At 45.5% G+C, this 15877-nt stretch overlaps 1 protein-coding gene across 4 annotated transcripts in view; it reads right to left on the reverse strand.

Annotated features, from left to right (window-relative positions):
* Positions 1–6568: 6568 nt before the first annotated feature.
* Positions 6569–15877, reverse strand: part of TMIGD2 (transmembrane and immunoglobulin domain containing 2) — a 136703-nt gene continuing 127394 nt past the window's right edge. For all 4 annotated transcript variants that reach the window (XM_075849032.1, XM_075849018.1, XM_075849026.1 and 1 more), the window contains one exon: positions 6569–6827. In XM_075849032.1, coding sequence (XP_075705147.1) covers positions 6696–6827 — 132 coding nt within the window. In that variant the 3' untranslated portion in view covers positions 6569–6695. The remainder of the gene's footprint in view (positions 6828–15877) is intronic.

The raw sequence follows: 15877 nt of genomic DNA on the forward strand, positions 1-15877 counted from the left end.
GGACTCCACTGATCAAAACTTCTGATGTCAAAATTTTTAAAAAAGTTGTTACACTTTAAAGAGAATCTTTCACCTGCCCACAGATTTGCATTTGAGTGCAGCATGTAATGGTCAGGGCTGCACAAACTCTGGGGCACTTAAATTTTTTTTTTCCTACCCTCTTTCCTTACTTAGATATCGGTGCCGTAATGTTTGGCGCCGATATTTAAATAACCCCATGAACTGCCATGGGGCGGTAATTGGCAAGGGGGCATGTAACATCGCTGTGACACTGTCCAATCAGCTACGGACAATGTCAACAGCAAGAGCTGGAGAGAGGAGAGCATGTGCGCGTGCACACGCTCTCACTCTTCAGCTCTCGGCAGGCAAGTACAAGACTGTGATCTCAGGTGAGAGATCAGTCTTGTCGTCCTTGTCTGCCGAGAGCTAAAGAGTGAGAGCGTGCGTGCGCGCACAGCTCCGATGCCATGAAACAGAAGAAGAATTCACACTCTTCTTCTGCTCCTTAGTGGTGGCGGAGCTGCGCGCACGCGCTCTCTGTCCAGCTCTTGCTCTGAAACTGTCTGTAGCTGATTGGACAGTGTCACAGCGATGTTACACGCCCCCTTGCCAATTACCTCCCCATTGACAGGTCAGGGGGTTATTTAAATATCGGGCGCCAAATATTACAGCACCGATATCTAAATAACGAAGGAGGCTAGGAAAAAAATGTAAAGTGCCCCAGAGTTTATGCGGCCCTCCCCATTACATGCTGCACTCAGCTGTACATGTATGGGGAGGTGAAATGTTCTCTTTAAATGAAAGGTGTTATAATTTTTTATTTTTTATTTGATATGTTTTATTTTATGGGCCTAATTTTTCTAATTATTTTAATATGTTCCCGAAGGTAGCTATTTATTCATATGCCTGTGGGGGCAGCCAACTTTATTTTTATTTTTCATACTGCTAATTTTTGTTTTGCAGGTTCCGCTGGACCATTTGGACTACGTCGTAGATTCGTTGGACTACTTCGCTGATGTAAGCTTTTTTTTTAATTTTTTTAATAAAATGGTTAAAGTGGATTGTGTGGAAGAGTTGTCATTTCAATAAAAGAAATGTCTTTATGTCTCTGTTTTTTAATACTTCATTACCGCCTTAGTAATGGCTGCTGTCTGATTGAGAGCGTCCATTACTAAGAAGGGGCTTAGTGTTAGCCAGTAATAAGGCCATCACTAACCCCTATTATTACCCCGGTACCCACCGCCACCAGGAGTACCTGGAAGAGCTGGGTACGATCCAGCACCCGACCATCTGAAGTGAAGGGTGCTTGGGTGGCCGCAGGCTGGTACTATCAGGCTAGGAAGGGACAAAAACCATGGCCCTTCCCACCCTGGTGATGCTAGGCTGCTGCTGCTGCTTTATTGTATCTGGCTGGCTATGAAAAATGGAGGGGATCTCACGTAATTTTTTTTTCAATTTATTTTTAAAAAATGACGGCAGCTGCATACAATAAAGCAGCTGCAGCCTAGCATCCCCAGGGTGCGAAGGGCCACTTTTTTGGCCCTTCCCAGCCTGATAATACCAGCCTGCGGCCTAACCGTCGTTTCAGATGGCCAGGTACTGAATCGTACTCGACTCTTCCCGGTATCCCTGGCGGCAGTGGGAACCAGGGTAATAATAGGGGTTAGTGATAGCCTTTTTACTGGCTAATGTTAAGCCCCAGCCTTAGTAATTGAACGCTGTCAATCAGACTGCTGCCATTACTAAGGCCATAATAAAGTATTAAAAAAAAAACAGACATAAGAATTTTTTTTATTGAAATCAAAACTCCCCCATGCAACCCTCTTTCACAATTTTTTTTTCTTAAAGTAGATCATTGAAGTAGTCCAATGAATCTGTGACGTAGTCCAAACGGTCCAGCGGAACCCACCAAAAAAAAGTTAGCAGTATAAAATAAAAAAATAAAAATAATTAGCCACAATAGAAACCCCTGCTCCGCCGTTTGCTCTTGTAGGCCACAGCCTGGTTTAGGCCTGAGGCCTACAAGAGATCGGGAGCACGCTGATGACGTCAACTGCCCGACACGATGACGTCACTGCATCATGCCGTCCACGCCGGGCCACTGAACTCGGTTAAAAATCATAAGTCAATTAGGTAATAAAAAGGGGGCATAGAAGATGTTAAACCATTTTCAGTGTTAATGCTGCGTTGCTGATCTATGATACTAAAGTAATATAGTAAAAAGAGTTATTTAAATCTTTTCTATACATTAAACAGCACTTTACAAATAAACAACAAATGTTTTCCTATTTACATTTTTTTATATATATTGCGTGTTTGATGTGTAAAGCCTGTAATGAGAAAACTCCGATAGATTGGGGGGGGGGGGGGGGGCGCCTTTTTATAGTTCGCCTCAGGCAGCAGAGGGGCTAGGTTCACCCCTGACGGTAGTGTGTGTGTGTATATATATATATATATATATATATATATATATATATGTATATACCAAATAGAAATAATCACAGCATTCCAGAAAGTAGTTTCAAAAATAGAAAAACGGGTTTTATTCTGGAGTGCTGTGATTATTTCATATTTTGTGTATCTGAAGGATTAAGGTCAAATTCACATAGCACCCGTTGCTTTAACCTTTAGAATTTTATCATTTAGCTTTATCATTTTTTGAAGTGCTGCTACTATCTATCTCTCTCTATCTATCTATCTATCTATCTATCTATCTATCTATCTATCTATCTATCTATCTATCTATCTATCTATCTATCTATCTCATAAAATATATACATAAATAGCACAAACATCATTCCTATCCCTCAAGCCCTCCCCTTCCTGTTTTTCTCCTGTTTACTTTGCTTCTTCTAGAGCAGGGGTCTCAAGCACGCGGCCCGCGGGCCGCATGCGGCCCCTGGGGCTGTCATCTGCGGCCCGCGGGACACAGAGCCGCTAGTATCGGCTCTGCTCCGAGACTCTGGAATTCCCTGACATCGCTGTCCACATATGAACAGCGATGTCTGGGGCTTCCCCAGAGCCGGAGTCCCGAGCAGAGCACTGGTGTCGGCTTTGCTCCGGGACTCTGTGGAATTCCCTGACATCGCTGTCCACATATGAACAGCGATGTCTGGGGCTTCCCCAGAGCCAGAGTCCCGGGCAGAGCGCTAGTACAGGCTCTGCTCCGGGACTCTGTGGAATTCCCTGACATCGCTGCCCATATATGGATAGTGTGTCAGGGTCTTGCCCAGAATGGAGCAGAGCGCTGGTGTCGGCTCTGCTCCTGGACTCTGTGGAATTCCCTGACATCGCTGTCCACATATGAACAGCGATGTCTGGGGCTTCCCCAGAGCCGGAGTCCCGAGCAGAGCGCTGGTGTCGGCTCTGCTCCGGGACTCTGTGGAATTCCCTGACATCGCTGTCCACATTTGAACAGCGATGTCTGGGGCTTCAAGTTTGGATATATATACCTTTAAGGCTGGGTTCACACGACCTATTTTCAGACGTAAACGAGGCGTATTATGCCTCGTTTTACGTCTGAAAATAGGGCTACAATACGTCGGCAAACATCTGCCCATTCATTTGAAAGGGTTTGCCGACTTACTGTGCAGACGACCTGTAATTTACGCGTCGTCGTTTGACAGCTGTCAAATGACGACGCGTAAAAATACAGCCTCGTCAAAAGAAGTGCAGGACACTTCTTTGGACGTTTTTGGAGACGTTTTCTCATAGACTCCAATGAAAACAGCTCCAAAAACGGACGTAAAAAACGCAGCGAATAACGCAGCGAAAAACGTGAGTTGCTCAAAAAACTTCTGAAAATCAGGGGCTGTTTTCCCTTGAAAACAGCTCCGTATTGTCAGACGTTTTTGGTCACTACGTGTGCACATACCCTAAAATCGTTTTTGACCCACTGTCACTGAACCGGTTAGTGCCGCTGACCTGACAGATACAGGTTTTCAGCAAAGCAGCTGTATCTCAAAAAGTTTAAATAATTTTTAATACAAAGTATTTAGAAAGTTGAACCAATCACACTGATAGACAGCCCCAAAGAAAAAGGTAGTTAATTCGCAAGTGACATAGTTAACCATAGTCCCGTTCTGTACAGTTGAAGTCCAACAGACCGAAAGTAGATAGGTCTCTTTAGTTGGCTCATTTCCTAGTCATGTCCAAAGTCTCCTTCTGGCATTTGACATTGATGCGCAGGGTACGACGAACATAAATTATTCTATAGAAAACGTTTTCTTTCATTTGCTGAACAGCTAGGCCTGTATGATGAGGGTAAATCTGATGCCCTTGTACACTGCAGGATTCTGAGACTACGTAACAATTTTATTAAATCTCTTATATTGAACATTTTTATATACTTTTTTGGAACGTGTGAAAATGTCCCAAAAGCCACAACTTTTGCAACTAATGGGACATTTGCGACAGTTCTACGCCAGAAAACTATAAAGGAGAAGACTGTAAGCTGTAATACTGCTACAAGTGTATTGGCGTTTCACAGTATGGAGCAGAGGCAGGAATTAAGGGGAAGCAGCACTCGCAGGAGTGCCGTGGCCCCTCCAAAACAGCTGATCAGAAGGGGTGCCGACTGTCATACCCCCACCGATCAGATATTGATGGCTCTTTATGATGATAGGCCATACATTTTTTCTCACTCGAAAACCCCTTTAATTAATTTAAGTATTTTGTGTTTTAAAGTGTAGCTAAACGTTCGACAAACTTCTGACATGTCATAGTGACATGTCAGAAGTTTGGATTGGTGGGGGTCCGAGAACTGAGACCCCCACCAATCTCTAGAACGAAGCAGCTGAAGTGTTAATGTTAGCGCTCATCTGCTTCGTATCTGTTCGGCTATTTACGGAAATAAATGTATCGGTGTATGGACTCAATACAAAGTCTATGAGCCCGTACACCAATACATCGGCTTTCCGGAAAAAGCCGAACAGAAACTAAGCAGCTGAGAACTAACACGAGCACTTCAGCTGCTTCTTTCTAGCGATTGGTGGGGGTCTCCGTGCTCGGACCCCCACCAATCCAAACTTCTGACATGTCTCTATGACATGTCAGAAGTTTGTCGAACTTTTAGCTACACTTTAATGCATATACTGAGAAATTGTCCATATGAGAAATCGTCCTTGCGAATTCAACAAATTACATGGCTGTAATGACAGGGATAGGGAAACAGACAAGTGAGCCCTAATCTACCCGCCACTCAGTCCCTGCCTACTTGCAACGACCCGCCCTAGGCGACGGGGTACAACTGGGCGACGGTCCCTACACTCAATAAGTGCATGACAGACAACCAGACAAGGAAACACAGAACAAAGGGAAACGGGGCAGTTGCCCACGGCAACACCGTGAGCAACAAGAGTAGTAAACGAGCCGAGTCAAACCAGGAGAGTACGAGGTGCCAAACGTAGAGCAGGAGAGTAGTGAACAAGCCGAGTCAAACCAGGAGTGTACGAGGTACCAAAGGCAGAGCAGAAGAGTAGTCAGTAAGCCAGGGTCAATACGAAGCAGGGACAAGTAGTTCAAGAAGCTGCAGCAGGGCCAGGAAACCAACAGAGAAGAATCACAAACAAGGAGGAACAGGAAAGGCAGGTATAAATAGACAGAGGGCGGGAGCTAGCTCCATCTGGCCAGGCTGTGATAGGCTCTCCCACTCCTAAGCCTGCCATCCTGAGTGGTGGTAGATGGAGTCAGTCTCACAGACATAGAAGCAGGTGCAGACTGATTACCTATGGGCGTGGATACAGAAGCTGTGCCTGGCAGATCCTTAGCAGTGGCTCACAATTTCTTGTGGATTGTTAGAAGGACTGAAGGGGGAACTCTATGATGAGCTATTCAAGAGCAAGGGGCCGTATACGGTTCTTGCATAGTGGCCGTCTGCTGTCAGTTTCCACACGTATCTGGTCAAAGTATTGTGTGTCCCCATTATTATTGAAATGTACAGAATATCTCACTGAAGGCACAATGTAAGCTTCTGGTTGGCATGCGCCATTCACACACAGACGGCGTACAGCATAGTGAATGGAACGGCTCCCGTTCGCATTCACTATGGGGATGTATGTGCCGTATTCCACCTCTGTATGTGTCATTAATCGACACATACAGAGATGAAAAAAAAATGGCAGCCCCATAGAGAAGTAAAAGAAAGAAAAAAGAAAAAAGTAAAACACAAAAACACAAATAAATAAAATGTATTTTAATAACATACTAAAAGCAATAACATATATATATATATATATATATATATATATATATATATATATATATATATATATATATATATAAAAACAAAAAAGATCCAGCAGCACCGGTTGAAGGATGTGGGTGCAGGCCCCAGGGAGCAGACCAAGCTCTCAATATCAACAGAGATCCAAAAAATAGGCAGCACACCGTAGAATTTAGTGAAAAAGAGGGTACTTTATTGACCCTAAGTGCTAAAGGGTCAATAAAGTACCCTCTTTTTCACTAAATTCTACGGTGTGCTGCCTATTTTTTGGATCTCTATATATATATATATATATATATATATATATATATATATATATATATATATATATATATAATTCATGACACCTTCCCTTTAATTGTATCGCTGAGTGGTATATGTCTTTACAGCCCCAAGCCACTGCTTGACACTTCATTATAATATTCTGCCAATTATCAGTTCACCGCAATGAGTGTGCAAACATGGTAAAGTATCACAAAGCAGTGAGAGGAGACTCCTCCATTGTTTGGGGCTTGACCAAGTTGTCTGTTGAAGAGGCGGCAGCTTTCTTAATTGGATTCTTCATTGCAAAATAATCAAAAGACTCATAAAGCGTTGACTCTGCCTGAAATGTAAAGGAAAAACATGTATCAAGCTTAGGATCAACTTGGATGAAATAAAAATATATAAGTAGGATAATAAAACATGGTAGATATATGATGATTGTTTCATATCATAAGAAAACTTGGAGTGTAGACTTTTTTGATTCCGGGTGTCCCTCTTTAGCGACATTATCCTGTCATATTCTCAGGGCAGAGTGGAGGTTCCCTTGGCCCATATTGGTGCTGGGAACATGTGCTTTCTTTCTTTGGTTTTAATTGCTTTTAAGGTTTTCCCTTAGAGTACAGGGTGAGCCATTTATATGGATACACCTAAATAAAATGGGAATGGTTGGTGATATTAACTTCCTGTTTGTGGCACATTAGTATATGGGAGGGGGGAAACTTTTCAAACTGGGTGTTGACCATGGCGGCCATTTTGAAGTAGGCCATTTTGTATCCTACTTTAGTTTTTTCAATGGGAAGAGGGTCATGTGACACATCAAACTTATCGAGAATTTCACAAGAAAAACAATGGTGTGTTTAGTTTTAACGTTACTTTATTCTTTCATGAGTTATTTACAAGTTTCTGATCACTTATAAAATGTGTTCAAAGTGCTGCCCATTGTGTTGGATTGTCAATGCAACCCTCTTCTCCCACTCTTCACACACTGATAGCAACACCGCAGAAGAAATGCTAGCACAGGCTTCCAGTATCCGTAGTTTCAGTTGCTGCACATCTCGTATCTTCACAGCATAGACAATTGCCTTCAGATGACCCCAAAGATAAAAGTCTAAGGGGGTCAGATCGGGAGACCTAGGGGGCCATTCAACTGGCCCACGACGACCAATCCACTTTCCAGGAAACTGTTCATCATGCTCGGACCTGACACCCATAATGTGGTGGTGCACCATCTTGCTGGAGAAACTCATGGAACGTGCCAGCTTCAGTGCATAAAGAGGGAAACACATCATCATGTAGCAATTTCAGATATCCTGTGGCCTTGAGGTTTCCATTGATGATGAATGGCCCCACTATCTTTGTACCCCATATACCACACCATACCATCAATTTTTGTGTTCCAACAGTCTTGGAGGGATCTAAGCAATGTGGGTTAGTGTCAGACCAATAGCGGTGGTTTTGTTTGTTAACTTCACCATTCACATAAAAGTTTGCCTCATCACTGAACAAAATGTTCTGTGTAAACTGAGAGTTCTGTTCCAATCTTTGTTTTGCCCATTCTGCAAATTCAGTGCGCCGATCTGGGACATCCTCGTTGAGATGCTGCAGCAGCTGGAGTTTGTAAGGGTGCCATTTGTGAGTAGCTAATATCCGCCGAAGGGATGTTCGACTGATGCCACTCTCCAGTGACATGCGGCGAGTGCTACGCTGTGGGCTCTTGCTGAATGAAGCTAGGACAGCCACTGATGTTTCTTCATTAGTGACAGTTTTCATGCGTCCACATTTGGGCAAATCCAACACTGAACCAGTTTCACGAAACTTGGCAAGCAGTTTGCAAACTGTAGCATGGGAGATGGGTGGTCTCGTAGGGTGTCTTGCATTGAAATCTGCTGCAATGACCCGGGTACTGCGTTCACCAGACATCAACACAATTTCTATCTGCTCCTCATGTGTTAACCTCTGCGACATGTCAATGGCTGTAAACAAAGAGAAGCTCGTAAATAACTCATGAAAGAATAAAGTAACGTTAACCCCTTAATGACCGGGCCATTTTGCACGTTAATGACCAAGGATTATTTTTTGTTTTTTCACTGTCGCATTCCAAGAGTCGTAACTCTTTTTTTATTCCGTCGACATCGCCGTATAAGGGCTTGTTTTTTGCGGGACGAGTTGTATTTTGTAATTGTACCATTTTTAGATGCTTATAACATATTGATTAACTTTTATTAACTTTATTTTAGGAGAGAATTGAAAATAAGCAGCTATTCCAGCATTAATTTTCACGTTATAAATTTACGCCGTTTACTATGCAGCGTAAATAACATGTTAACTTTATTCTATGGGTCGGCACGATTACGGGGATACCAAATATGTAAAGGTTTTATATGTTTTTTCTACGTTTGCACAATAAAAACCCTTTTAGAAAAAAATTACTTGTTTTTGCATCGCCGCATTTCAAGAGCCGTCATTTTTTTATTTTTCCGTCTATATGGCCGTATGTGGGCTTGATTTTTGCGGGACAATGTGTAGTTTTCATTGGTACAATTTTGGGGTACATGGGACTTATAGATTAACTTTTATTTTATTTTTTATGGGGGGAATGGGAGAAAAGAGAGAATTTTGCCGTTGTTTTTTGCGGTTTTTTTGGACGCCGTTCATCCGGCAGTTTAATTAATATGTTAATTTTATTGGTCAAGTTCTTATGATCGCGGGGATACCATATATCTGTATGTGTGATTTGTTTCGACCGTTTTACTAAATAAAACCACTTTTTGGGCCAAAAAAGTAGTTTTATTTGACTTTGACTGTAATTTTTTTTTTTTTTTTTCACAAACTTTATTTAACTGTTTTACATTTTTTTTTTTAGTCCCACTAGGGGACTTCACTATGCGATGTGCCGATCGCATATATAATGCTTTGGTATACTTAGTATACCAAAGCATTATTGCCTGTCAGTGTAAAACTGAGAGGCAACCTATTAGGTCATGCCTCTGGCATCGCCTAACAGGCAGATGCTGAAGACAGACCTGGGGGTCTTTGTTAGACCCCCGGCTGCCATGGAAACCCGACGGCGACCCGCGATTTGTTTGCGGGGGCGCCGATCGGGTGACAGAGGGAGCTCCCACCTCTGTCAAACACATTAAATGCCGCTGTCACTATTGACAGCGGCATTTAATGGGTTAAACTGCCGGAATCGGCGCGCGCTTCGATTCCGGCAGTTGCAGCAGGAGCCAGGCTGTGTATAACAGCCGTGCTCCTGCCGCTGATCGCGTGGGTACAGTCTCAGTACCCGCGCGATCACAGGACGGATATATCCGTCCTCCTGCGCGAACTAGCAGCTGCTGAGGACGGATATATCCGTCCTTCGGCGTTAAGGAGTTAAAACCAAGCACACCATTGTTTTTCTTGTGAAATTCTCGATAAGTTTGATGTTTCACATGACCCTCTTCCCATTGAAAAAACTAAAGTTGGATACAAAATGTCAGACTTCAAAATGGCCGCCATGGTCAACACCCAGCTTGAAAAGTTTCCCCCCTCCCATATACTAATGTGCCACAAACAGGAAGTTAATTTCACCAACCATTCCCATTTTATTTAGGTGTATCCATATAAATGGCCCACCCTGTAGATTGTGCTCATTGTTTGTATCTCTGTATGTGTATTTAAATAAAGTATTTTTTGGATGTGCCACTCTACTAGCATCTGTCTTTTCCCTCTGTTTTTGGAGTATTTCATAACGATTTATCGCATTTTATAGTCACACTACCCCTCCCAACATTGATTTACAAATTTCTGCTCAGTATTGCCTTTTAGCCATGTTTACTTACTCAATTTACTATAAAGGCCGGTTTGGTCCACCAGACTACCAGAGGATCCTCTAGAGGACCCAGACTGATTAAAGGTCAGTTCAAAAAGGTCTAGCAGAAGACAACCCCATTTAGAGATGAGTTTAGAGACAATCCCTTCCCTATGGGATCTATTTCTTATGGGATGATTCACAAATAATATTTTAGATCTTATTGATGATATGTCTTATGTGTTGAATAATAAGTGGGCATAGACATGTTCTGTATAGATGCAGGGCCCTTAGAATAATTTCCCCTGGTGGGGCCCCAGGAACCCCAGACGAACACTGCTACACGCAGAACACTTTCATTTGCCTCTCTTGAGCCTAAAATGATGGATAACATGGAACAATGGATTGTAAAAACGTGATAGACTTTAGATTTAATGTCTCTCAGGATAACATTCTGCAGTCCAAATAAATACTTGTGAGTATAGAAAAGAAAGCGACTGCTTAACCCCTTAGTGACCACCAATACGCCTTTTCACGTTCGTCACTAAGGGGCCTTAGGCTAGGCTGACGCCTTTTCACGTTAGCCTAGTCTAAGTCCTGCACGGGTCTCCCGTGCAGGCTGGAGCCGGGGCTCAGCTGTCTGATGACAGCTGAGCTCCTGCTCCAACGCCCGCGATCGAAGTTTACTTCGATCGCGGCCATTTAACCTGTTAAATGTCGCCGTTGATAGCGACCGCGGCATTTAACTTGTTTACAGAGGGAGTGAGCTCCCTCTGTCACCCATCGGCGGCCCGCAAATGCAATCGCGGGTCTCCGATGGGGTGTCATGGCAGCCGGGGGCTTGATAAAAGCCCCCAGGTCTGCCCTGGACATATGCCTGTTAGGATGCGCCGGAGGCACGTCCTAACAGATTGCCTGTCAGATTTACACTGACAGGCAATAATGCTCTGGTATACGAAGTATCTGAAGATCGAACAGTAAAGTCCCCTAGTGGGACTAATAAAATAATGAATAAATGTGAAATAGATTATTAATAAAAATTACAGTAAAAAAATCAATTTTTTCCCATAAAAAGTGGTTTCATTTAGTAAAAGTGTAAAAAATAAATAAAAGTACACATATATGGTATCGCCGCGACCGTAATGACTCAATAAAGTTAATCTGTAATTTAAACCGCAAGGTGAAAACCGTAAAAAAATAAAATGCAAAAAACAATGGCGAAATTGCAATTTTTTTCCATTGCCCCTCAATAGTCATAATAAAAATGAATCAATAAGTCCCATGCACCCTAAAACAGGACCAATCAAAACTACGTCTCGTCCCGCAGAAAACAAGCCCAAAAAATCACTACATTGATGAAAAAATAAAAAAGTTACGGCTCTTGGAAAGCGACGATGCAAAAACAAATAATTTTAGTTCAAAAGTGTTTTTATTGTGCAAAAGTCGTAAAACATAAAAAAACTCAACATATGTGGTATCGCCGTAATCGTACTGACCCATAGAATAAAGGTAAGATGTTATTTACGCCGCACAGTGAACGGCGTCAATTTAAAAACGCATAGAACAATGGTGGAATTTCAGGTTTTTTTTATAATCCCCCCCAAAAAAGTTAATAAAAGTTAATAAAAAAATTATATGTACCCTAAAATGGTGCTATTAAAAAGTACAACTAATCACGCAGAAAAAGTCCTCATACAGCCATGTAGACGAAAAAATAAAAAAGTTATAGCTCTTTGAATGCAACTATAGAAAAATTAATAAAATAGCTTGGTCATTAGGGCCTAAAATGGGCTGGTCACTAAGGGGTTAAAGTAGCAAAAATACTATTGCCACAAATGGAGGATCACATGAATTAAAGAAACTGATTTGTCAGAACATTCTATATAATTTAAATTAGGTTTTTATTGCAAACATATTTTTTAATGTGACTATCCATATATAAAAATGTTATAATATACAAGTTTTCACAGTGGCCTCTATTGCACACACAATAGGCTGACATTTTCCTGTTTTCTGCAGCTCATTTGTCAACTTTACTGTGTAGACCGGGAAAGGGTCAGCAGAGGGTGGGAGATTTAATGACAGTTCTATTGTACTACTGAATGGATTTATAAATGGACTTTATACTACATGGCCAAAAGTATGTGGATAAACCTCCTAATTATTTAGTTCAGATTATTCAGCCCCAGCCAATGCAAACAGCTGTATAAAATCAAGCACATACCCATGTAATTTCCATAGACATTTGCTAGTATTATGGGTCGTACTGAAGAGCTCAGTGACTTTAAACGTTGTATTGTCATAGAATCGCACCTTTGCCACAAGTCTGGTCAAGTAGAGGCTGGACGCAGCCGCAGGGTTAAGGGAAGCCGGCATGACCGTCCTGGTAGGGAAAGGGTTAATGAGGTGAGGGAAAGTTGGGTTGGAAGGAGCTGAAGGAGGGACGGGGAGGAGTTAAGGGGGACGGGGGGGGCTGTTACTGCGCTTCCCGCTGTTTCTCGGCATTGAGCCGGAAGCAGCGGGAGGAGTAACATAGAGTAAGCAAGCTCCCCGTTGCCCGGTTTTTAGAAATGGCAGAAGCCATTATGTTAGAGCGGCTGCGGGCCGCTGCTGTGCACCACGGTCCCGGATGGCTAGAGGAGACCGTGGTTGCAATAACGAGGATCCCGGACGCCGTTTCGCCACGTCGGGCACGGCGTTCGGGGTCTGTTGAAAGGGACAGGCTCCCCTCCCCCGGCCCCCTTACGAGCATGGCTATGGCGGCGGGGGGGGAGTCGGCAACAACCGCTCCTGCGCTGGGCAGGCAGAGAGCGGTGCCAGGGGTGACGGCGATGCAGGCTGGGTCGACCCGTCCCTCTCGGCGGTCCCGACCTCCAGAGCGCCTCAGTCCGGAGGTAGTCCCGCGGACACGGCGTCGCAGAGGGAGCCCGATCCCGGACGCTGCAGGCCAGGCAGCTGGGAGGACCGCCCCTTCCCAGGCCCTGCGTCCTGGCAGGAATCCCAGGCCGCGACGGGGTCCGGCGGTAAGCAGGGAGTCGCAGGCTGGGCTCCCTGTCACCCCTCCCCCATCAGATGGAAGACGTGGAGAACAAGGTACGGCCGCCCCGCATGGTGATGTTCCGGCCAGGGGGCAGACTTTGTCAGGATCGTCTAGACGGACGCCTAGAGCTGCAGCGACGTCGAGGCAACAGGTCCGGTCGGAAGTCTGGGTCCCGGCGGTCGGGCGGCAGGTTGCCGGCCCATTGGTCAGCGCGTCCTCATCCCCGTTCCGAAGAGGTCGTTGGGAGGGACAGTCGTCGGCGAGAGAAGAACTGGAGGAAGGTGAACTGGACGTGTATCGTCGAGGTCAGGATGGTCCGGCTGACGGGAACACAGCGCCTGTGCAGCCCGGTGAGTGTATAACTCCATCATTGTCTTATCCAGCGATTTTTATGTCGGGTGTCGGCGGGGGGGCTGCTAGCATTGCATCGGGGGCTGGTAGTGGCGCGGGCGGACGCGACGGAGCGGGTTTGGCAGATTTAGTGGGTTGCTTACGGGAGCTGGTGGGGCGCCTGGATAGGGCCGCGGCGCCGGTAGTAACGGAAGTGTCTCCTGCGATAGTTTGGGAAGGCCCCAGGGACGTGGGATCGTTACAGGCGCGTCCTGCGGTGGCGGTTAGAGAGGCGGTCGCGGTGTCGGTACAGACCGAGGCACAGAAGGACGGCGATCGAGTGCGTATGGACGATCGTGCTCGGGGGGAGGTGTATGTTTGTTTTGAGGGTCCGTTGGGTGCGCATTTAAAGCAGGAGGTGCGCGATCGGATCTGGAAAGACGAATATGTTGAAATTTTTTCTCTCTTGCCGCTGGCTAAATTTAATTTGGATAAGAGCAAGCGGGATGAGAGTAAAAAGGACGAGGAGGAACGGCGGCGGTATAGGCTGATCCCGCAGACGTTCATTAATTGGTCGCAGGCGTTCGCCATATTGGCTAGTGTGATAGGGGAAAAGGCGCCGGAAAATTGTTCGGCGCTGTTTTGTTATTTTGATGCCATTGGGGAGGCTCATAGGGCGTATGGGGGTCAGGCGTGGCTGCGATATGATGAGCAATTCCGTCAGCGGAAGGCGGTTCGGCCGGCGATTCGGTGGGACCAGAAGGATATTGCTCTCTGGTTACGGGTTACGGCTCCGGTTAGGCAGCCCTTTCCCGGGAGCGGTGGCCAGGGAGGCCAGTCTAGTCAGAGTGGACAAAGCGGCGGGGGAAAGGCGGGGTTTTGCTGGCAATTTAATGAAGGTCAGTGCAAGTTCGGGGCCACGTGCAAGTTCAAGCACGTGTGCTCCGAGTGTAATGGTGCATCACACGGGGCGGCAAAATGCTTGCGAAAAAAGAGGTCAGGGAACCAGCACGGGACTGGTCAAGGGGGTGTCGCCGGTGAGGGTGGAAAGGATGGCCCCTTATCTAAATGAGTATCCGGATAGGGCGGCAGCTAAGTTGCTTTATGAAGGGTTTCGTGTTGGGTTTGTTATTCCTCCACCTCCTTATGAGGTTCCGGTTACGCGGAGGAATTTAAAATCGGCTTACTTGCATGCGGAAGTCGTGTCGGAAAAGTTGTTAAAAGAAGTTTCGTTGGGTCGCATGTCGGGGCCATTTGTTGAGTCGCCGGTAAAAGATTTAGTTGTGTCCCCTTTGGGTATTGTCCCTAAACGCGAGCCCGGAAAGTTTCGTTTGATTCAACATTTATCGTATCCCAAAGGTTCGTCGGTAAATGACGGGATTGATCACGAGTTGTGTTCCGTAGTTTATACCTCATTCGATAAGGCGGTGGGGTTAGTGCGGGCTGCGGGTCCTGGGGCGCTGCTAGCAAAAACTGACATCGAGGCGGCGTTCAGGTTGTTGCCGGTTCATCCAGAAAGCCAACGGCTGTTGGGTTGTTTTTGGAATGGGGCTTTTTACGTGGATCGGTGCCTTCCGATGGGGTGTTCCCTTTCTTGTGCATACTTCGAGGCGTTTAGTAGCTTCGTGGAGTGGGTAACGAGGGGGGCATCCGGGGTCGACTCGTTGATCCATTACTTGGATGATTTTTTGTGCGTTGGCCCGGGGGGTTCGCCGGTTTGCGGTAATCTGCTTCATGCTCTACAGAAGGTGGCGAGGGATTTTGGGATTCCTTTGGCGCCGGAAAAAACGGAGGGCCCGGTAGCGACGATTTGTTTTTTGGGAATCGAAATAGACTCGGTGGCAATGGAGTGTCGTCTCCCGGCGGATAAGTTGGGTGCTTTGAGGCTGGAGGTTCGACGGGCTTGTAGAAGGAAGAAAATGTCGCTGAGGGAGCTTCAGTCGCTGCTGGGGAAGTTGAATTTCGCTTGCCGGATTATGCCGATGGGAAGGGTGTTTGGTAGAAGGTTGGCGGCGGCAACGGCGGGAGTGCGTGCGCCGCATCATTTTGTGCGGCTCAAGGAGGAGCACCGAGCTGATCTTCAGGTTTGGGATGACTTCTTGGGCCAGTACAATGGTCGCTCGCTATGGATGGCCCCAGCGCAGGATACGAGTGATTTGAATATTTTCACGGATGCGGCTGGGGCGGGTGGCTTTGGAGCTTACGGGGGAGGTCCGTGGTGCGCAGG

Source organism: Rhinoderma darwinii, chromosome 1 (assembly GCF_050947455.1).
Source record: "Rhinoderma darwinii isolate aRhiDar2 chromosome 1, aRhiDar2.hap1, whole genome shotgun sequence".
In the NCBI taxonomy this organism is placed as follows: domain Eukaryota; kingdom Metazoa; phylum Chordata; class Amphibia; order Anura; family Rhinodermatidae; genus Rhinoderma; species Rhinoderma darwinii.